At 35.6% G+C, this 25,327-nt stretch overlaps 1 protein-coding gene across 13 annotated transcripts in view; it reads right to left on the minus strand.

Moving 5' to 3' along the window:
• Positions 1 to 25,327, minus strand: part of Dgkb (diacylglycerol kinase beta) — a 645,864-nt gene that overhangs the window by 561,168 nt on the left and 59,369 nt on the right. For all 13 annotated transcript variants that reach the window (XM_063238955.1, XM_063238993.1, XM_063238976.1 and 10 more), the window contains exon 2: positions 3,218 to 3,474. In XM_063238955.1, coding sequence (XP_063095025.1) covers positions 3,218 to 3,287 — 70 coding nt within the window. In that variant the 5' untranslated portion in view covers positions 3,288 to 3,474. The remainder of the gene's footprint in view (positions 1 to 3,217; positions 3,475 to 25,327) is intronic.

The raw sequence follows: 25,327 nt of genomic DNA on the forward strand, positions 1-25,327 counted from the left end.
AACAAGAAGGTGGTACCAGTATCACCCTACTGATGATGCTCTATTAATTTCAAGAGCCATCTAAGAGTTAGTAGAGCAATTGTAGTTACCATGTGTATCATGGTAACTGTGAGAATCCAGTATCAGAAGAGTGGAAAAGAGTCATTTGAGCATGTAATCTTTATGTTGCTCCACATGATTTGGTTTTCCAAGGTCAGGGACCCCATGAGCTCATTTATCTTGTTCAAGAATTCCACAGCCCCATTTCACTTAAAAATCACGTTGTTTAATTATTTAATATATAGCATGAATACTCTTAGCATATTGCAAATTTACCTTTAAATCAACAACTACATCATACCCATTTAATGTATATTAAATTGCTTATTAAAAGACAAAGAATAGTATCAAGAGGTGAATCCAATATACTTTTCTAGTAGAGTTGCAAGAATATCATCTTTCAATATCATTGTGCGTTTTTTTAAATGGACCTTTAAATGCCCTCAAGAAATTTTCACAGGTACCAGATAGCATGAAAAGTGAATTACTTGTAAGATCGTCAAATGATAGACTTGGTTCTAGGCTTTTTCATTGGCAATTTTGTAATGCCAATACATTCTAAAAGTGATATTCTTTGTTTCTTAAATATGCAAAAAATGTCTTTCAGGAATAAAATCTAATACTTTTATGTTGTCTTAGCTATTTAGTGGCATATATACTGATCATGGAGTGAGAACCAGTTTTCCTTTTACAGTTAAACTGTACTTTTCCTCCTCATAATATACATTATAACAATGGGCTTTAAAAAGATACTGTGTAATTTACTCAACAATTTATAGATATTTAACCTTAATCTCAGTACATTTGAATTTTATACTTTAAGAACTTTTATTATGATTTGCTTTAAACATTTATACAACTCGATTACCAATTCAAGCATTTCTTACAGTACAATGATGCTCCCTCACTTACAATCATTTGACTTTACATTGATGGAGCAAAAAGAACGTTCATATAGTGGAAGCTGAATTTTGAGGTTTTTCTGAGTTACAATACTGTCTAGCAACCCTGGGCAGCTACTGTGAGCTGCAACTTTTAGTGAAAGGTGATCCTGAAGATAAATACAGAACTCGATGTGCTGCTAAGCTATGATGCTTGGGAAGTTATATAAATTTTAAATATATTTCCAAGTGACCATATTTTCAACTAAAGTGGATTTATTTTAGCAATATCATTCTAAATCAAAATATGCTCTCACATTCCTGTATTCCTTAACTAATAAAGTATAATGATACTTGCTACCTTAAGTGCAATGTGGCTAAAATATGCCTCACCACCTATGGGCGGTGAGGCATATTTTAGCCACATTGAATATAAATGTGTGTGTGTGTGTGTGTGTGTGTGTGTGTGTGTGTGTATAAATGATATATACTATCATTTACCTTGTCATTTACATTATACCTACTTTCAGGATACTTTCATCCTAATTTTTTAAGAAGATTTTTTTCTTGCCTACCTCCAAATAAATGTTAAAGTCCTCTAGGTCCTTGAACTTTGCTTGGTTTCACTTACAAGATTCTGACAACATATAGAATTATTTTTCCACTATTTTTTACTCTCCATTAAACTGAAAGTTCTTTAAGAGAAGGGTCGATACTTCCTCATATTTGCACCTCCTACAGAACTAGGATGAATTCCCTCTTTGATGCTGCCTAGAAATATTGGCTTAATGACTGAATGTATCACAGTAGCAAGGGTTATGCAAAATTTGGGAATTACAGCCAGATCTTTTTGTATCAGTTTAGGAAATATGAAGAATAAGAATGAAGACACATGTTTGCAGTCATTTTGCACTGGATTTAACCTTTTGATAGGTGAGTGAGTTGTGCTTTCTGTGACCTCACATAGTTCTAAGTGTGAAGATAATTATTTCACGTAAAAGATTTCTGACCTCCCCAAACATAGTGGTAGTGATATTTTTAAGATTATTGGCTACATATGTACAAATGTGTAATTACAGATTTAGAACTCTCTTTAAAATTTTCAGCAACTTTCTTATATCCTTACTCGGACTACTCAGCTCTCTCATTAAAGAGGTTAAATAACAGATTCAAATCCAGTCTTTTCAGAATATTGATTAGTTTTCCTTAATGATGTCACATATCCTATGCATGTGGTAAAATTTGCAATGGTCATCTGATTTATTTCCGCACACATTTTCAATCCCCTCCTGTGTTAAACCATTGCCTCTTTGCATCCTTCGAGTTCCTGGTGCCCATCTTCTATGTGCCAGGCCCTCACTCTGTGTAACAGTGCCCACTGCCCCTGGTTATGCTTCTTTCGCTTACTTTCTCTGGTTCCTCTTTTCTACTTCTTACATTTTATTCACCAAGTCACCTCGTTTCCCTCTGCACTGGCAACATTCTCGTCCCATTTGCTCTGCAGTTTTCCTGCTCATCAGATCCTAAACCCTTTGTTGCCTCCTCTTTCTCATTTGCTTCAGTTTCTTCCCTCAATACCCCGACCCAGTTCCTGTTTATATTTTTAGCCCAAATCATTTTGTGGGAAAGACGTATTCCTGAAAAACTATGTATGAAAAAATCTTGCAAGTAAAATCTTACTGCACTTGCAAAAAGAAACTTATTTTAAAATAGCCTACTGTGTAGCAAATTCTCATAGCCTATCGTGTAGATCAATATGCACACTAAACATGTTGCCTCAGGTTTTGACATCTCCTCTCACTTTTTTGGAATTCTCTTATTCTAATTTTAGAATGTGTGGATGACTCCCTAATTCCAGTCTTTTTGGAAATGGCTCCTTACCAGAAAGAAATGAAATCTCTTGCCCCTTGATCTTGACAATTGAGTCAGACTACACTGACTCCAGGAAAACACTGTTTTTTACTCCGCCCTTCACTCCCTCTCTGCCTCTGCGTCTGCCCTCCTGTTTCTCTGTTACGTACTGTCAGGCTTCATTCTAGTCCTTTGCTCTGCTCCTGCCATAGGTGCAGGGGGTTTCCAAACCACACTTCATCTCACATCCTACTTTCTTTTCTTCTAGATTTGAAGTTGAGCTGATTCTACCCTTTTTTTTTTTTTGTCACATGTGCAAAGCTTGTTTCAGTTCATCCTTGCCGTGAACACAAGAGACAGATTCATATCCATTCCCATCGTGAAGAGGCTCTGTAAATGAATGATACCATGTTTAACAACAATGTGAAATGAAAATAAATACTCACACTCGGCATATTTCTGAAGTTGTGAAAATTCTGAGGGGCTGAGGTGGGCCCATTTTTCCTGGTTTGTCATGGTGGATGCAAGGATTTCTCTTACATACCAGGCGGGGGATTCTTTGTATGGGTGCTGGGCAGAATTGTGTGCTTCAAAGATTCCACATGGTATACCTCATGATGTGATACTTCCAGCTTTCAAAATATGTGATTTGTCCACATGGAACTGCTGTGGATGTTTGCAGTTTCAATAATGTGTTAAAGCCCTGTGAAAGAAAAACATACAGATCAAAAGATTAGCATTATGGCAAAAAAAGAAAAACTGTGTGCTTATAAACTGTGAATAACTGTCAATCTCTAAATCATGTACTTCAAATTTATTTTACTTTGTATAGTACTAAATATCTGATTGCTTATTATTTTTATGATTATATATATATATCTATCAAAGTGTATCACAAAAATAAATATACTTGAGAGTAAAAATATGAAGAATACTTTCCAGTGTCTAGCTCTGTAAAAGAGAACTTTTTTTGAGTTTTACAAACTCCATATTCCAAGAGAAGACAAAGACATCATTTTTATCATCCATCCATACTTTAAAACCTAAACATTACCCTAAAAATCTAGACCCAAACTATTCAAGAAGTGTAAATGAGCACTTTAGGTCAACGCACGTAAAATTTGTTAATTTACTACAGTTCTGATACTTGGTTAGAATGTCATCCAGGAGGAACACATAAATTTTGCACTATACCAGTTTATTTTAGGGGCCTTATAAATTTTATTTTTCCTAGCAATCAAGTAAAGAGAGTAATTTTAGCTTTGTGATCTTTTAAAAACAATTTCCGATACATTTGCCAAATTAAAGTAATTCCAAATATCTGAACGACTTGTGTAATGATGGTAGATGGTTCTAATGTGAATCATACTTTAAAATAAATCTCCGGGTTGTCATGGACTTTAGCTTCCCCAGCAAATCTACAAAGGTAAACAGTGAAAAGCCATCTGGTTTCAGTTTTTTACTGCAGACCATGGTCAATTGCTCAGTAATCAATTAGACAAACATTATAATTTTTATAGCAAAGGAAGTACTTAGAATTTTCTACTTTCCAGTATTATTGATAAGATTTATACAGGTGTCATTAACTAAATTTGCAAGGTCCATTTGGTCTTATGGTCTTACTCTTCTTTAGCATCTCTTTACAGTTCTACAGTACAACTCTAAGACCTCTCTGCCATATAATCTTTGTCATTTGCCTTAAGAATACACACAACATCAAAAAAAAAAAAAAAGACAAACAGCTCTTCTCCTGGCTTCTTGCATTTATTGGTGCAAGATGGCAGTTTACTGTTTAATGAGAAAAACAAAATGATTTTCATACGTTAAGAATGCAAATTGCAATAGAAACTAAAAGGGATGGGAGCATGTTACAGTCACTCCTGTGTGTCTTCTATCCAGTGTCCTCCTGCAGATTTTATCCTTCACACTGATTTCATCCTAATCCTTTGTTCTCTCCAGGTGCTTGCAGCTTTGGCATAAAATGTTGTGTTCTGTCCTCTCCTATCCAGAGGGAGACAGAATATTCAATCACATTTGGCACATTACACCCTGTCTCTGGGGCTTTACAATGTTAATTGGAATGATTCTAGGGTGGGGTGGAAACAGCTGTACCTAAATCATTACAGCAATAATTGGATATCTGCACCGGTCTAAGCCTGGCTGTCCAGCTATTTTGCTACCTGCCATATTTAATGATGCTCTTTTAATAAGAATTAACTGTATTCATATACTAAATATTACACATGAGTAGGATACAGTTGTAATTGAGTTAAACTTTCAATAAATATTTTAAAGCCAAAAGACGAAATAGGCACAGATCTGTTTCTGTTTCCCCCAAATCTCAACTAATGATAATGGCAATTCATTTGTTTATTCTAACAATGCCTGTAGTGCTCCCTTGGGTACCAGCCAAAATGCTAAGATATAGTAGATACAGCAAAGATAACAAAAAATATACACAACATGAAAACAATGCTAGTTGTAGTGATTTTTTTAGCTTTATTGAAGGCTTACAGTATTGGGTGGGAGTCTACCAAAGCACTTGTATATTTGATTATGAACATTCACACCTTTATTCTAGAAGAGAAGTAACTATTTCAACAAACGAGGATAGTGAGCCTGGGTGACTGGAATCTGGTAGACTTGGTAGAGACTGTTAGAAGTCTCTTCAGTATCCCTTTTCCTTGCTCCATTGGTAACAGAACAATAATTATATGGGATGAATATATCGCCATGCACATGATTACATCCCCAGCTTCCCCATACGAAGAGGCTGTCAGTGAGATGTATGAAGATACTGGTAGACTGAAGAAGGAAATTTCATGTAATAAACAGCTAGGAAGAGTCTACTAAGCATCTCCATTGTTTTCTCCATTTTCCTACCTGCATGTTGGCACACAGGCTATAAATTCAGCAGTTTCCTACACTGTCAAGTTAAATTTCAGAATGGAAACCATGAGCTAAACAGAGGAGAGTGCACTGAAGCTGGCTGGAGAGGGGAAAAAACTGACAGCAGAACAAATTTGGGCTATTTTTTGCTTTTGTAACTTGAATTTCAGTACAGCACAGATACTCATTAGACACATCAGCAAGAAGCCGGTATTTGGAAAGATTTCAATGCTCAGTACAGAAGGGTAGATGTTATGTCAAAGACAATAAGAAATAATGAAAGAATTACAAAAAAGGCCAGTAAACTGATCACTTGGCATTTTAGGAAAAAATGTCAATACTGTCAGGCTCCTTTGTCCTTTGTTGTTGCAATAGCTTCTTAGTTATCCATTGAGCTCTCTCCTTTCCTTAATGTGGTGAATTCCCAAATCCCATTTACTCTTGAATGATCATGAAGTAGAGTGACTCACAGGTCATCTGACAAGCTACCAACAATTCATTAAGAAGTTGTAATAGAGACAGTTAATCAATCCCATCAGAGTACAAAACCACTCTTGTTGCCTCTAATTCTAGTATCATGAGATAAATATTAAATAATACAAGTTAAATAGTCTATGATAAAGTACTATATCCAAAGAAATAAAAGACAGAAGGAGAATGTGTGGGTATGAATTGGTGATTTTAAATTGAATGATCAAATGAGACACTGCTCAGCAGAGAGTGTTATGGTTACAATCTAAGGACTTCAATTCATGAGTCATTTTAAATTTAATTTTCTTGGACTTAATCAACTGGGGCGTAGGTGGAGATATGTTTCCTAGTGAAATCATTTACCTAGTTGAAACAGTACATCCCAAGCCTGTGAAAAGAGAAATGTTACTCAGAGGTAAAGCTATTCTTTATGCCTCACAGGGTGATGAGAATGACAGCAGTGCATTCTTACAGTCTTTGCCTCTTCATAAATGGGGGGAATATGACAATATTCAATAGGGAATTCCTATGGTGCATTCACAGACTTTCTGTTCTCCTGCAGAGGCTTTCTTTAGGCACATAAAATGAGTGCCAGGAGGGATCCACTTTACTGGCTTTTGGAAAGCAGTCTAATTCTGGCTTTCTCATCTAGTCAATAGATGTGGCACTTTGCTTAGTTGTTGGCAGGAAATAATTATGTTGGAGAAGTTGAAGAAGGCTCTTTGGCCCATTATACTTGGGCTAAAACACATTATCCATAATTAAGGAAGAGATCAATTTCTTCATCAAGAAGGCATGAAGAGAATAGTCCACTAGGATTATTAGAATAATTCATTAGGATCAAACTAATGGATTATGAAATGTATAATTTGATTTGTAATTATTTATTAATTTAACTGTGGAATGAATTGTATACTAAGCCTGAACCACGTGGGATATAGTGCCAGTGGCTGGGTAAGTATAATGATTGGCTAGGTAGATATATCTGAGCTCCTAGATCTTGCTTATGACTAAGGATCTATAGTAAATAAACCAACTAGACCAAGTATCTATAAATTGTACAGAGTTATATGGAAAAGGGCAACAGAATTCTATAAAAATTCTGGACTTCTAAACTAGTTTGGGATATACAGTAAGCAGCATATAGAGAAAGATTCATTTAAACTGAATAATGAAAGTTGATTAACAATCCTTGAGTGAGGCTGAAAACAGTCTGAGAAGTAGCCTAGAAGTGAAGAGAAAACCTTGAAATATTTAGACCTTTAAAGAATGAAATTGTGGGCCCCTACCTTCCTGCCACCCAAGCAGGACCCAGGACTATCAGCAGCATGCAAGGCCAGACCCCTGAGTCTTCCCTTCTGTGCCTCCACCATCCCACTGCCCACCTTGGGACACTGGATGTCCAGTGGTGCTCAGGGCCAGGGCCCCCAGCCAGCCTCTTCCATGCCCCTGCCATTCCACCGCTACCCTCTAGGACCATCACCCCAACTCCTAGACCTAGTATTGCTGTTGATCTTCAGCTCTCACTCCTCACCCAGACACTTGGACTGCAGTGGATTAACTGTTCTGTGTCAGTGGGAGACTCAGTAACCCCTCATGCAAACAGAAGACCTCAACAGACTTCCATCAGTGCGGCGAGTTTGCCCCTAAAATAGGAATACAGCTTGCCACTTTTAGTGGGTAAACAGGAGCAATAACCAAAATGCTCCAGATTTAGAACCTTGGCAAGCTTGGCAAGAGTGTGGATGAGTCCTTCCTCCCCACAGAGAATATCAAGTAGGTTGAGGAGGGTGCCAAGAAGGCCTCTCCCAACCTGGAGAAAATTAAAATCATGAGAATCCCAATGACACAATAGGTTCCCAGACCAGACAAACATTATAAACAGGGAAATCTGGTGATCAGGAGCAACTTGAAGACATAGTAACAGCAGGAACTAAGGGCTGATTTCCATCAATATGGCTCATCAACTTAGAAAGAATATAGGACCCACCCAACAGGCCCTGCAGGAGGAATACAGATGAATGGCCCACCTCTTCATTGTGACACCCAGCAATTGGATTAATATCAACCACACAATAAGATACACACTGCTGATAGGTGAGACTAGTAGGATTGAAAGACCAAATATTAGCCCAAAAGGTGAAAATAACAAACCAAAAAAGCAAAACCCAATCTCAAACATCTAATCCATCAGAAGCAAATAAAGGAGACATTGAAATAGAGAACTTTAAAAGTCACACACCAGAAATCTCTGAAAAGACACAAGTGAAACAAAATGACAAATCCATGAGACTATAGAGGAAATCATATTAGAAGTAATCTCCTATATAAAGACAAAAATAACAACCTTGGTAAAGAAATTACTCTGTGCAGCTAGAGAAGAAAAAGATAAAAATGTACAAGAGCATGGGAAACTGATTGAAACCTTGAATGAACAACATAGAAAATGAGCGGAATCCATGAAACAAACCCAAAGAGATATCGAAGAAAAAACACTCTATTGAAAACTGACAAAACTGTTTAAATGAATCTGAGGATAGAATTTCAGACCTTGAGAACAGGATTGGAATTAGTTATTAGGAAAGGATAAAACTTTTAAAAATAACAAAACAGCATGAAATGACAATCCAGCAACTTCAAGATGATGCCAAGAGAAACAATATAATACTAGTAGGCATCAGTGAAGATGCATAAGTCAATCCAAATGACATAGGTAAACTATTCATGGAACTAATAGCAGAAAATTTCCCAAACATGGGGAAAAATCTGATATGCAGATGAGTAAGACATATAGAACACCAAACAGTCACAACCAACATAAATCTACACCCAGATATATAATAATTAAGATGCCAGACATACAACATAAAAACAGAATGCTAAAAGTTGTTAGAAAAAAGACACGACTCACCTATCAAGGAAAGCCTATTGGAATCACAGCAGACTTTTCAGCACAAACCCTCAAGTCAAGACAAGCTTGAGGTGAGGTATCTCAAGTTCTGAAAAAAAACAGCTTTCAACCCAGACTGATGTACCCAGAAACTTTCATTCAAATTTAATGGATAAACAAGATAGTTCCATGACAAAGAACAAATTTATGTTCACCAAACTAACCTTGAAAGAGTATTGAAAGACATACTAGATAGAGAAAAGAAAATGATTGCAATCTCCAAAACAACAACAGAATGAAACCACCAGGCAGGACAAGCAACTAAACAATGGGAAAAACCAGAAAACAAACAACTGGACCATAACATTGGCAAAGTTAAACCAGTACATATCAGATATATATATATATATATATATATATATATATATATATATGCAAATGGCCTCAATTAACCTATCAGAAGAAATAGGTTGACAAAATGGATCAAGAAACAGAATCCCACAATATGCTATATACAAGAAACACATCTGATTCAAAAGGAAACTCATAGAATAAAAGTCAAAGGATGAAAAACAGTATTCCATGCAACAGGAACCCAGAATAAAGCAAGGGTAACTATTCTGTTTGCAGACAATGTGAACTTCAAACCTAAAATGATTAAAAGAGATAAAGAAGGTCATACATAGTAGTTGGTGGAAAAATTCAAGAGGAAGAATTAACAATTATAAATATATATGCACCAAATACAGGGGTACCTAACAATATATGACAAATACTAACAGATGTAAAAAACAAAATACACAAGAACCTAATTATAACAGGGGACTTTACCCCATTGTCACAAAAGATAGATCAACAAGACAAAAAGTCAGCAATGAAATAATAGAACTGGATCATTCCTGTGAGCAAATAGACTTAGTAGATGTTTACAGAGTATTCCACACAACCACATCAGAATATACATTCTTGTCAGCTGTGCATGAAACATTCTCCAAAATAGACAATATAATAACATATAAAACATTCTTAAGTTAATGCAAAGGGACTGAAATAATCCCATTCATATTATCTGACCATAGTGCATTGAAATTGGAAATTAATGGCAAAAGCAATTGAAAAACCTGAATAAATACATGTAAATTAAATCACAACCTTCTGAACAACCAGTGGGTTACAGATGAAATTAAAGAAGAGATAAAATAATACTTAAAACTCATGAAAATACAGAAACAACATACCATAATCTGTGGAATGCCATGAAAGTGGTCTCAAGAAGGAAATATAAGGCAATAAATTGTCATATGAAGAAAACAGAACAAGCACAAATAAACATGCTTGATTTCAAGCTTCTAGAAAATAAAGAGTAAATTAAACTCAAAGCTCATAGAAAAAAGGAAATTGTAAAAATCAGAGCAGAAATTAATTCAATTGAAACTAAAAAAATACAAAGAATTAATGAATCAAAAAGCTGGTTTTTTTGAGAGAGAATAAACAAAACTGACAAGCCTCTAGCTAACCTTATCAAGAAAAAGAAAGGAAAAAAACCCAAATTAACGCAATAAGGACTGAAAAGAAGGAAATTACTATAGATCCCGTGGAAATTCAAAAGATCATGAATACCTACTTTGAAATCACATAGGATACTACTAATTACATAGGCTGGAAAGTACAGAAGAAATGTACAGATTTCTAGAAATATATGAACTACCAAAGCTCAATCAAGAAGATTTAGCAATTTTGAACAACCCAATATCAGCTTTTGAAATTGAATGTGTGATTAAAAACTTACCAACAAAAGAAAGACCGGGTCCTGATGGATACAAAGCTGAATTCTACAAGAAATTTAAACAGATTTGATGCCAATAATCCTTAAACTCTTCAATGAAATTGAAAGGGAAGCAATCTTCCCTAAATCATTCCTTGAAGCAAATATTACTCTACTACTAAAACCAGAGAAACACTCAACCAAAAAAGTCAATCTCACTAATGAACATTGATGCAAAGATTCTCAATAAAATACTGGCAAGTAGAATGCAACAAATCATCAAGATGATTATGCGTCTCGACCAAGTGGTATTCATTCCAGAAATACAAGGATGGTTAAACATATGCAAATGAATAAATGTAATACACCCCATCAACAGAGCCAAAACAAAAACCACATGGTCATCTTAATAGATGCAGAAAAAGTTTTTGATAAAATCCAACACTTGTTCATGATAAAAACCCTTCAGAAACTTGGGAAACATGGTATCTATCTCAATCTTATAAAGGACATCTATGACAAACTAACAGCCAACATTACACTAAATGGACAAAAACTGAAAGCTTTCACTCTAAAATCAGGATCAAGTCATGGATGTCCACTATCACCACTCCTATTCAATATAGTTCTGGAAATATTAGCCAGAGCTCATCAGACAAGATAGAAAAACCAAAGGAAATAAAAATAGGAAAGGAAGAAGTTAAATTATCACTATTAGCAGATGACTTGCTACTCTATATGGAAGACCCAAAAAACTACATTAAAAGACTACTATAGGTAATAATCAAATTTATCAGTGTAGCTGGTTACAAAGTCAGCACTCAAAAATCAATAGCATTCCTGTACATAAACAAAAAACTCATTGAAAGAGAAATTATAGAAACATGACCTTTTATAATGGCATCTAAAAAATGAGATACTTAGAAATCAACCTAACCAAGAATGTAAAAGACCTAAGGGCTGAAAATTATACTATATTAGAAAAGGCGGTTGAAGAGGATATTAGAAAATGGAAAGATATTCCTTGTTTTTGGGTAGGAAGAACTAACATTGAGAAAATGACCATTCTCCCAAAACTGTTGTATAGATTTAATGCAATCTCAATCAAAATATCACATCTTACAGATCTAGAGAAAACACTGCTAAAATTCATTTGGAAACAAGAAACCTGGAATAGCAAAGGAAATTCTGGGCAACGAAGGCAAGACAGGAGGCATCTCAATTACTGACCTGAAACTATAATACAAAGCCACAGTGATAAAATCAGTATGGTGCTGGCAAAGAAAGACACCTGAGGATCAATGCAACAGATTGGAAGATGCAAACACAACTACAAAAACACTCAGCCACCTGATATTTGACAAAGGGGCTAAACATGTTCACTGGTAGAAGGATAGCCTCTTTAATAAATGGTGTTGGAAAAATTGGCTCTCCATGTGCCAAAGACTGAAACTAGGCCCACGCATATCACCATGCACTAAACTAAAGTCAAAATAGATCAAAAATCTAAATATTAAAATAGATAAACTAAATATACTGGAAGATGAGGTAGGTAGAAGTCTTGGAGACATAGGGGTAAGCAGAGAATTCATGAACGAAACACAAACTACATGGGAAAAACTTTAAAGAATCAACAACTGGGACTTCATATCATTAAAAAGTATTTGCACTTCAAAAGAAATCACCAACAAAGTGAAAATAAAACCCACATTATAGGAAAAAATGTTAGCCAGAAACCTGTTAGACATATACAAACATATAAAGGATGTATATCCAAAACATATAAAGAATTAAAAATATCAGGCCCCAAAATTCAAAGACCCTCTTCAAAAATGGGCATCTGAGATGAACACACATTTCTCAGATGAATATATACAAATGGCAAACAAGTATATGAAGAAATGTTCACAATCACTGGCCATTGGAGGAATTCAAATTAAAACAGCATTGAGATTTTATCTCACTCTGGAAAAAAATAACTGCCATCAAGAAAACAACTGATAACAAATGCTGGCAAGGCTACAGGAAAAAGAAACACGTCTCCACTGTTGGCGGGAGTGTAAACTGGTGCAGCCACTTGGAAATCAGTATGGAGATTCCTCAACAAATCAGCATTGGAAATCCCATTCAATCCAGCTATTCTCCTAGGCATTTTCCCAGAAAAACTGAAAATGTCATGTCACAGTGATATATGTTCACCCATGTTCACAGCAGCACAATTTATAACGGCTAAATCTTAGAAACAACCAAAATGCCCATCAACTGTGGAGTGGATGAAAAAGATGTGGTATTTTTATACAATGGAATGTTACTCAGCTATAAAAAGGATGATCTTGAGGCCTTTATAAGTAAATGGAGACAACTGGAGGCTATCCTCTTAAGTAAAATAAGTAAGAATCATATTTGTAAATATCACATTGCCTCTCTAGTGTAAAAAGTAATTAAAATTGTAGGAGTAATAAGATCTGAAATATGTAAAAGCTATTGTAAAAAAGAGAGGGAAGGAAAGTGCTCTGAAGGATATAACTGCATATGTGTTTCAGTGCGTAAGACAGATAACCATATTGCTAAGTTTTTGTTGGATCACTGAACAGAATGGTTTGCACTCTCATTGTTTGATTATTAGCTTTTTATGCTTTAGTTTTGTGACCTGAACAACTATTTATAAGATGACAATATAATTGATAAACTAGTGGTTTCTTAGCATTAAATTTATTTTGCAATTTTGTATTATTCCCACCCTTTTTTCTGTTTTGCTTTTTTTCTTTAAATAAAAGAATGCAATTGTGCTTGGACAGTGGTGAGCAAGATACAGCAGGGCACAAGCCTAGTTGGAAAAAGAGTTCAGGCTACATCATGACTTTTCTGAAGGATCTGATTAAGGTAGTGCATGATTTTGAAGAAAATTATAAAATCACTGAAGGACTTGATTCAGAAGATTATCTTTTCTGATTTAGACTTTAAGAAATTCATTCTGACCAGTGGATGGGAAGTAAATGAGAAGAGAAGTGGGAAAATCGTTTCGTAGGCTGTTCCAATAGAAAAAAAGAGCTCAGAGCTGTAAGGAGAGACAGATATTTGAAACAGAAATCAATAACAGATAAACTACACTGTGTGCAAGACAAGGGAAGCAAAAATGATTCGTATATTTCTATCTTAAGCACAAAGAATAAAAAGTAGGTTTTGAAGAATTTTCTAATAAGGGAATTTCAGTTTTAACTGGCAAATATTTTCAGTATTGTATTTTGGAGCTTGCGAAATTTGAGATGTGAGGCACTGGATCATATTAGAGATTTGGAGAAGAATAAATTTGGGAATTTATTACCTCAACTCCTTCCTTGCTAAGTCAGAAGGATGTGTTTTCCCTCTAGGGCATGACTCGAGGTTGTCTCAATCCATTTGAAGCTGCTATAACAGGATCTCAGAAAGTGGGTAATCTGAAGTGAACAGAAATATGTTTCCTTATAGTTCTAGAATCCAAGATAGAGTTGATAGCATCTGGCATAGTCTTTTTCTATGTTGTCACATAGTGGAGGGGAGAGGAACAAAGAGGTAAAAGAAGACCGAACTTGCGTTTTATCTTGGCAGAGCCCTCATGGCATCAACACTTCTTAAAGGTCCAAACTTTTAATGCTGTTACAATCACAGCCAAAAGTTTTAACATGATTTTAGGGAATATATTCAAGCCATAGCTGCTCTTATCAGCATTCACTGTACACAGAGTCCCTTCAGGCATAGGTTTGTAAGTTCCCAACTACTGTACACACACGATGCAACAGCAGTCTCTGTTAGCTTTCTAACCGTTTTCCATATATTCCAAGTAATCCTTTTGCTGAACTCTTAATTACTCATCTTAAGTGTACCATCTGCTTTGTATGAAAGCTTCACACTTGACATCCTTTACCAGGAAGCACCCAGATGGAATTAGCGATATAAAAGCTACCAGGAAATTGTTCTTAGGATGATAAATTGAGAGAAAAAGCAACCAGGGTTGAGCATGGAAGGACTTCAGTTGATGAAACAGATCTGAAAAATGTGAAAAAGAGGGGGAGATGCAGGACTGATTAGGAATAGACTCAGACCACAGTGTGGTGCTGAACATGGTCTTGACTTAATCAAATATGGACCTGTTAGGAATCCCCACTGACACAACTGGCATGGATTGCCATCTCACATCATTAGTTCCTGTCAGAAAAGCATGACCTTGGTTCAAAAGCTAAATTGGCTTGTGACAACAGTAAGTAGAGGGTGATTATAGTCTTTGCAACTTAATGACAAATTCTCTCTTTTGGCAAAGCTTACTGCCCATTGTGTGTCCCTGTCACCCACACTGGCCAAAGTTACCTGTTCACTGGCATTAAATATCATCTATACTGGACAATTCATAATATTGTACAGCCCACATCTCTTTTTGTAGATTATACTTGTCTCTAACTACTAATATTTTCAACTTTTATGCTCACACTGACCAAACCTAACCCTAAGTCAGAGGGCAAAGACCAAAAAGATCCACCCTACACTTTCACCAGTGTTAGTATCAGGAGGCTGAACGCAGGATAAGAAAAGACAAAGAACGGGTCTAAACTTGCACATATGAACTGCCCAACACATCTGGAGCAAGACAGTAGATAAAGAAAAAACAGAGCCAAAGATGAAACCTCTAAACAGTTTCTATACTTAGAAACTAGAGATGGAAAATGGACCTCTCCCACTCCCCCCATCCCACCCCAGAAAAAGAGTTAGAATTTGATCAAAGACAACAAAGCAGAAACAACAGAACCCCTCAAGGAAAAGGCAGACGCCACTAAAATTGCCTCGCAATTAAATTAGATGATGATTAAAGGACCCCATGGCAACAAGGCTGTCACAGGTGACTGCAGCCATAGCAGTTTGCTTGAAGCTGGGCAATCAGATCAGAGAAAGTCAGTTTAGAAATAAAGATGTGGAGGTCATCAGCTTTTTGGGAGATGTGATTATGAGAAGTAGCCCACAGAGAATATTTTGAACTCAGATGATTGTTTGTTTGTATGTTTTGGTGTGTGTGTGTGTCTCCCTTTCTTTTGTAGACATGATTATAACATATTTTTGGTTCAAAGGGTTGCTTCATAAGAGACATTTAAGCATTATAAAACAGAAGAACTGATTAGGGTTTCAAAGTTCTTAAAAAGACACCAGTAGACAAGTTCCAGAAAATATGTGAGGGTAAAAGTTAATCTTAAAGATGGGTGCAAGAATATGTAGTTTATTAGATTTAGTGCTTAGGAAATGGAAAATTACTAGTTGATTAATTCGGCTTCCTCCACAATATACAAATTAATACATAAAGTCTAGAACTGAGTCAGAAACTGAACAGACAAGAAGAAAATATCAATGCAAAATTATATAAAATGATAAAAATGAGGTAAAGCAATCTTAATGTAGGCATGCAGTAAAATCAGTAGGCACTTTTAAGTCAATTGGATATCATTATTGATTAATTTGGAACTATAATGGTCACTTTGCTCTTAAAATATTAACTTACAGATGAAAGCATCTGAATAAAAAATAATTATATTCTTGCCATACTAAATTAGAGAGATCTGCATCTTCATTCAAACTGTGAGCCAGGTCACTTCCCTGTGTAAAGGGAAGTTACCTGAGACTTTAGTTACCTGAGACTCAATTTCCTTTCACATGTAGAATGGGTATCACCCACTTCATAGAGCTATGAGAATTTAAAGACATAACATGTACACAATATGTAATAAATGATTCTCAAGGACAATTGCTTTGCTTTATAAAGATTTTAGATCCATATACTGTAATACATTCATATATATATATATATATATATATATATATATATATCTCCCTGGTGGGAAGAAAGACTGAAAATCTACAAACCTTTTAAAACAGCACGTGGGTGGCTTAATATAAGATTCATAATTGTGTTATTTTGGGACTCCGCTGACATATAAAAGATCCAAAAGAGAAAGTTCAAGGGGATTCTTTGGTGATGCAAAACAGAGAAATATAACAAGCCCTGTATTGTGCACATTTTTAGAGTCTGTATTTTGAGCTCAGATTATTATTTTATTCTATTCTACCTCAAAAAGGTGACTTTAAGTGAATTTTAAGTTCTCTCTATTTTCTCATCTGACTTTAGAAACACCTTTTAGAATAGGGATTTGGAGGGTAGGTGAAAATGAAAATCTTGCTCAGGGACAGATGTTTTTAAAGGTGCAATCCTTGAGTGTGGTGTGGCAGACTCCTCCTTGAGAATTCTGTTTTAGCTCTAAAGGAGTCTGTCTGTGTCTTTTCCCCCCAGTATTGGGAATCAGAACAGGAGCCTTCCCACTGAACTTCGTCAACAACAGTTTGGCTTATTTTGCTTTGAGACACATTCTCCATATGTCACTAAATCGGTCAGGTTGTGCTTAAACTTACAGTCCTCCTGTTTCAGCCTTCCACACTGCTGGAATTACAGGCATACACCTGCATGCCTATCTTGGATATAAATATTTACTGTATGTCTTTTTCCAACCTCGGACCTTGTAGACATGGTTTGCTGAAGAACTGGGAGTTCACAGATAAAAGGAAAAAAGTCAGGACTCAAGCCTAGCACATTTGAAAAAAAAAAAAAAAAAAAGTTATGGAATCTGAACACAGAAACAGAAAGCACTGATTTTGCTAGCCAGATTTTGTTTTTCTTTTGTCAGAGAATGAAGCACATTTGTGTCTTCCATAAAGATTTTTCAAATATAATGAAGAGGATGAAATGAAAAAGAAAACACACACACACACACACACACATGCACACGCACACGCACACGCACACGCACACACATACACACACAAAGAATGAAGGACTTTTTTCTTCATGCTCAAGACAGAATACTGCTTGGGGAACAATAACTGAATGGCTTTCTCAGTCTGTCTGACCTGGGCCATGTTCAACAGTAACAGGTATTTTTTTAGAATACTGACTATTGTAAGCAGATAAATTTATCTTTACAATGTTCTGTGCCCTGCTTATGAAATCAGAAACCCACTAAAAACAGCTACTCAACTATTAACTCCATTCCTAAAGATCTTATGACATAATTCACATTGATGTTTTGTGTTGAACCACATGTTTGCTTCAGTAGCTCACATATTAAAATTGCTTTCAATTACTAATTTGTATGTTTGCTAATCGTACTAATTTTTTCTATTAATTAAAAATAACAAATTTAGTCTCCCTGGATCCCTCCTCAAAAGTGATGACTACTGGAAGGAATTAACATATTTGAATCTTTAATTCCTAAACAATAGTGAACATTTATGCTTTTCCTCAGCTTCAAGTTAGAGTAAACAAACAATTACCTAAGGACGATCAGTACTGAGGCACACTTGGGACCTTTTTAGGAAATGACATTTTATGTCTGCCGAGAGAATCAAGAAACTCTTGCAAAAATCCAGAATATAAAATCAGAGAGCTATATTTAACTTACGTGCTGGGACATGGATGTCAGCAGTGGAAAACCCATATTTTGGTTGAATAAAATTTTATTTTGGTCTAAAAAAATCCACTACCTTAGGTTTTCTACATATATCCTGTTTTACCAAAAATACTACTGAGAAACATTTACTATGTATTTTTCTTGTTTGGTAGTTTCTAGTGTTGCTAGAATTAAAATATAAAATTGTACCTTTTGTTGCTTGATAAAATATTCACTTTTGTTTAATTATTCAAAAAGTTGTAAGTCTAGAAAGGTTTTAATGAGAAACTAAAAATCTTCTAGATATTCATTTGAGAAAGTTAGAATATATTTTTTTCTTTAAAATGTGTCTAAAAATTAATTTGAATATTCACATGATATCCTGAAAGAAAGTTATACTTTGTCTCTACCACCCTGGCCAGTGGGTTACTTTCCAAGTTAATCAAATCTTCACTCATTAGTAACCAGCTCACTTTCTTCAGGTGGTGAAATGTATGACAGTATTGGAATGTATCTTTGAAGCTAAATGTGTCCTAAAACTGTCATTTTGATATTAAAATTCTTTATATTTGATTCCTATCTTGGAGAAAAAGAACACAAATGATCTCAGGTAGATGTAATCTCTTGTGTAAGGCACCAATTGATTGCCACATAGTCCATGTCTATTATATTAGATGACTGAACTGAAAGAAGGGTTATTTTTACATGTTAGAAATTTAATCTTAATCTGTAAAAATTTGTCTACATAATTGTGAAAGAAGTAACTGACTAGTTGGTCTCTTCTGTATGTTAATGGCCAAAAGAGAAAGAAGGAAGGAAGGAAGGAAGGAAGGAAGGAAGGAAGGAAGGAAGAAAGAAAGAAAGAAAGAAAGAAAGAAAGAAAGAAAGAAAGAAAAAGTAAATTTTGATAACCAAGAAAGAATTTTTAAAGAATCAAACTTGGACTAGAATAACTGTATAACAGGGTGCAATGTATTCAAGAAAGCTGAAAAACAGCCATCAAAAAAACAGAATTTCTGACAACCATTTTTGCCAATGTTCTAATAGTAAAAATAAATTACTTTGCTTAAGGAGTCTGAAGGTGTGAAAGTAGGTTGTAGTATTTTAAATCAGGTCTATTATCAGAAAAGGCCAGTGCACTGCAGCTGCATGCATATTAGTAGAGAAAGAGTACATTATACATCCCTGGCATGGATGACCTAAATTGAGCAGCACTTGGAGAACCTAAATCACTGTCAGTGATCTACTTTCAACTAACAAATTTCTTCTTAAAGGTTTGTTAACAGAGAAAATGTATATTCCTTCAATTTGGATATTTATATTTTTAATCTCGGGGCCTTTTTAAATTAATACTTGTACAGGACATACTAAAAAAGGATAGAGAACTTAAATTTTGATTATGTGAAACTATATACATTAACTACCTCAAATAAATAAGCACACTTGGATGTGCACAGTCCTGAATTTTTACACTTATTCACAGATATACACAAACAGCAACATATATATGCACAAATTTTTCAGAGACTTGTTCAGCATTTTGACTTTCTAATAATAACTGATTAAGCTCTTAAAGTAAAGTCTAAGATGATGTTCTCTTTATTAAAAGGTTTTTAATGCAATATTTTTGGAGCACTCAGGTTCTTTCTTGAGTTATTTTTTTCTTTTCATCTTAGTTGCTAAATATGAACATACTATTTGATGTTGATTAAATATGTTGTTTATTCATGTGAACTTTGGCTAAAACATATCTTTAATATTTTATCCTGAAAAAGAAGGCACAAGCCACAGATTAAAAACATAATTTGGAATATTTTGAAAACAACATATAGAAAGATTGTCATAGAAATAGTAGTATTAATAGTATTCAAGGCCCACTATACTATGTTATAGGTTATACACAAAAACCAAGGATTGATAATAGTTCCAAATTTATAAATACATTTGAATCTCTAAAACACATTTATGGCCACACTGAACACTGAGATATAATCAGGGTATTAGGTGGTTTTCAGTGTGGCTGGATGTGATATTGAACACACAGAAATTAACAGAAGAATAAGTTGACTCAAGTGATCAGTCTATGATCAAGAGGAATCATGACAGAAACATCATGGAAAAGAGGACATGTAGGAAAAGGGTTTTTAGTACACAGTGGCTGGGAGACAACTGAAAAACTGTCAGACAAGAAGGCGTGAGGGATATTTACGTACATCTCTAAGGCCACAACTCCATGACCTACCTAGACAAACCTAGATGTGTACATTCTTAATTTGTTAGGCGGTTGCTTTTTTTTTTTTTTTTTTTGCCTTTTTCCTTTTTATCAGTACCAGGGATCTAACTCAAGACTGCCTGCTTGCAAGACAGGCGCTTATGCCACTGAGCTAAATCCCCAGCCCTGTTAGGTGTTTTTTAATTTAATAAATTTGACATGTCAGAACTAATGGTCATATTTCACCCCTTGTCATCTTCACATCTAAATGTAGCTCATTAAACTATAATTGATCTCTAAATAAAAATAATGACAGGTGTATAACTCTGATGAACACAATACAATTATTCCACATATACAACTGGATGCACAATAAACTTTTCTCCAAAGTCCTAATTTTTCCAGCATTTTCAAAAGTGAAAGTCCCAGGCCTGACATAAATTTAAGGCATACTGTTAGCTCTGAACCTCCTTTAAAATAAAAAAAAAAAGTATAATCCCATGGTACAGTAGAGAAGGGTCATTATTCCCATTACACAAACGAGGAATAGAAGGACAAAAAAATAATAGGTGCAAATCAAGACCAAAACTCAACAGGGAAAGCAATACATACTCATATATCTGTGTCTGGCCTCTAAGGCAGAGAGAGGTAAAAAGTACCCTCTAAAGGACTCAAGTGTCCCCACTTCAATGGCCCATGTGGTCTCTATCTTGTTTTGGTTACCTGTGGTTTTCCTCCACAGGCATTGCACTTTCCTGGCATCTCTGAATTCCTAAGGAGTCCACTGCAACTCTGGCTTCATTCCCAATGGTTTCATGCACTGCACCTGCCTGTCACTCTTCCATACAGCTCTCCTTTTCTGATTCTTGATTACCATAAACTGAGCAGCTTTATACTTCTCACAACATTTCATCACAATGTTTTTGCCTTGGAGCAAGCCAATTATAGACCTAAAACATGAGTCAATTAACCTTTTCCATATTTAAGTTGTGAATGTGAGTGTTAGTTTCAGCAATGGAAAGTTGACTAATATAGAAAATTAGTACCAGAGAAGTAGGGTCATTTCTGTGACTGCAACCAAGCATATAGATTAGATTCACTTGGAACTTGCTTGCAAGAGGAATCTGGAAAGTTAGGAGGTGGAAGCTGGAGAAACCCTAGAAAAATGTAAGCACTGTCTTCTAGATCTCAAAAGACCAGGAAGCCAACAAAGAGACATTAAAGACGGATCTGAATTCTTGGCAGTAGGGTTACAGGCCATAAGTGCTATTTTATGACAGAAAATCTGTCTGTATTTTGATGTCACAAGCCTTTACTGGAGACTGAGATTAAAAGCAGTGGACTAATTAATCTGGAAGAGGAAATTTCAATGCAAGCCAACATTCAGACTGTGGCTTGAATAATTCTGGCTGCTTTTACCCAGATTTGTAGCAGAAATTGGAGGCAGATGACAGAGCAGAAGAAATCTGAAAATTTAAACTTTTCCCTAAAAGAAACTATGTGTAAATTTAGGATAAAAAATAATAGGTGCTGAACAAATTAGTACCAGCAACAAGGAACAAAGTATTTTGTACAAGGAGATTAACAAAGATGTCTCAGTGGCATTTCGGAAATGTCTGAGACTCCACACATTAAGACTCAAGGGTGCAAAACTGTCAAATTTTTAAGGACACTTGCTTAGGAAGGTCCCCCTAGAGAATGGTTCCCTGAAACTCATTTTATTCTCATCATCTGTCCAGGAACTAACTAAGCAGTTGCATTCATGTTCCAAAAGGGCCTGGCTCTGCTTCCCCCAAAGCAGACCTTTTCATAATTCACGTGCAGCTGATTTTACCACTACACAAAACGCAAACACTGTGGGGTCATGGAAGCTTCCACCTAAATTTCAAAGGAAGCCCTGGAAAGCCGGGTAAGGATTCACTGAACGACCAGTTCATGAAACCATGGAAATAAGGTCAAAGTTGCAGTAGAGTCCATAAGAAGTAAGAGATGCCACTCAAATACTACAGGAGAACACTTTAATAATCTAACTCCAATGAAGTAGACATCATCAGGCTTACTGGTCACAATCATACATAAACTGTTCTGATAGCATTCATATAAATTTTATAAGGGAATTAAAAATGAACAAATTTTAACTTTTTCATTTTTCCTTGTTAGCCTCCTGAGTCTTATTTTCAAAAGTTGAAAAGTTCTAGATTAAAATACAAAACTGTCTCAGTAGAAAGAAAAGCATAAAGATTTGTACTATGCTTTGATATGACTCTCAGTGAATTTTTTTTTTTAAACTTATAGTTAGAATTGATTTTTCTCCAACTGGTAAGTATGTATTTTATTTTTCCACAAGCACATGAACTCATACCTTGTTTTGGATCGGATGTCAATTATGTCAGTCCTATTGAAATAAGAATCCCCTAGCAGATCAGCAAAGCAACCTAGTAGATATGTCTTCATGGATTATGGAGGTGTGCTCTGGCTTACTGTAAGTGGTTTCTCCCTTGTTTCTCTTGGGCACTGTCTCCTTACTCTGCCTCCTGGCTGCCAGGAAACAAACATCTTCATTTTCTCCTGCTTCTCTGCCATGAGGTTTCTCCCACAGAGCCAGCCAGCTGACTGAGTCTTCAAAACTACGAACCAAATTAAACTCTTTTTTAGCTTATGGATGTCTAACATTGTGTCTTAGGGAAAGGAAAACGGGTTGATATAGAAAACTGGTGTAAGAGAAGTAAGATAATTGCTGTGACTCTATCTGACTTTGTGGTTCAGAAGTTGAAACTGGTTTGAGGGAAGAGTTTAGAAGAGTTTGGAGATGCAAGTTACAGAAGCCTTAGAATACTGTCAGCCGTTCCAGGGGCACAAGTTGTTAGAGGTCAGAAGACCAGAACGTTAAAGAATGTAGATAATAAAAGGGCCAGTCCGAGGAGGTGTAAGTGGGAAATGATGTCTCTACTGGAAGTCGGACTAGAAGCCATGTATTTGGTAGAAAATTTGTCTATTTCCTGAGACTTTATAGTGACTAATATTAAAAGTGCTGAACTAAATATACTGATACAAAAATAAGACAATCAGGCTATAACATGGGCACTGCTAGCTATTTCCTGTTGGATTTTTATTGAGAACTAGAAGCAAATAGCAGAACAGAAAAGTATGAGAAATTTAGTTTTGGTCTAGAGTCAAGCATGTATTAAATTGAGGCCAAAGCATATGTGGGTGCTAAAGATATTAGAGCCATTAAAATATTTTGTACAAATAATTTAATAAATATTTTGTACAGAGCAATGAAAGTACATTCGACAGTTATGAAAAGTGCTTTTTATAGAGCTATGAAAAAAGATGCCTTGGGGCATCCCAGGAAACACCAAGACTCTACCCACTACATGTTTAAAGGTGAAAATGTGTCATACTTTCATTTAAAAAAGAGTTTCTGGAACAATTATTTAAGAAAAGCATCAAGCTAGGTATTGTGCACATGCCTTTAATTCCAACACTAGGGAGACTGAGGCAAAGGACTGCCATGAGTTCAAGACTAACCTAAGGTATATAGTAGGTTCAAGCTCAGCCTGAACTGCATAGTGAGACCCTGTCAAATAGATAAATAAATAAATAAATAAATAAATAAATAAATAAAATGCCTCCTAGAGAGTTGCATCCCTGGGATTGGTTTGCCAGGCTCGGCCACCCAGCCACTCAGACCTTGCTACAGCAGGGAGGTCCAACTGGGGCTCTCTCTACTCCCACATGGTGTTATCCATGTCGTGCCGGTTTTACTGGCATGAAGAATGTAAGGATCGAGGGTTCAGGAAGATTTCCACCCAGATTTCAAAGAAAAGACTAGAAGACCAGTAACGGACCCTGCAGGAAATTGTGACTTTTAATCCTGATATGCTAACTCAGTGGATTAAGAAATGCCTAGATTAGTAAAGCACACTCTTGGTATATCTGTATGGGTTTGTAGGGATGACCTTACCTACTGAACATGGTATTTTGTCTAATCCCCCCAAACATAGTTTCCTTGGTCTGCTTCACAGCTGCGATGAACAAAACATCTTGGCTTGACCACATCTTCTGCCATGATGTTCTGCCTTAGAGCCTCCCATCCATTGACTGAAAACTCTGACATTGTGAGCCAAATTAAATGAAGGATTCTTCTTCAAATTGTGGTTATCAGTGTTGTGTTTTGTTTTGTTTCTTCTATGATTTGAAGGCTGCTAATGTATACCCTAAAGGCTGATAGAAGAAGGCCTTAAAGTCACTGAGAGGGAAATGGATTCTAATGGAAAAAATTTGTGTTTAGGGACATGCTCTCAAAGGTGATTTTGGACCCAAGCCTTTCATCTCTCTTTCTGCTACCCAACCGCCATGTCAACAGGTTTCTCCCCCATGTGTTCTTCCCGTGGTGCCTTTTGGGCAATAGACACAAAGTGACAGTACCAAGGAAGGACTGAGACCTCAAAAATCATAAGCCAAAGCAAAGCTACCTTCCTTTTAAGTTGTTCGCCTCAGGTATTTTGTCAAGCTGATGAAAATTTCACTAATACGTACCTTTAAAATTCCAAATATGTGCATTGCTGTTATTATTTATATGTTTTGTTCATTCATTTTGAAAGTATATATATATTTGAAAGTATATATATATATATATATATATATATATATATATATGGCCATTTCATATGTTTTCTTTGCATGGTTTATATCATACTACCCACACCCTTTTAGCAACTCTCAGTTTTCACTTTTTTTTGTGGATGTATTCATGTTAGCCTATTGGGGTCTCTACATCACTGATTATCACCATTGTTGACTAAAAGCATGCATTGTTTAAATGCACCCAATTTAGAATTCTACTTACGTATTCAAGAGTATTAA

The sequence above is a fragment of the Cavia porcellus genome, unplaced genomic scaffold (genome assembly GCF_034190915.1).
Source record: "Cavia porcellus strain 051 isolate PalLab524CR breed Dunkin Hartley unplaced genomic scaffold, mCavPor4.1 scaffold_2, whole genome shotgun sequence".
Taxonomy (NCBI): domain Eukaryota; kingdom Metazoa; phylum Chordata; class Mammalia; order Rodentia; family Caviidae; genus Cavia; species Cavia porcellus.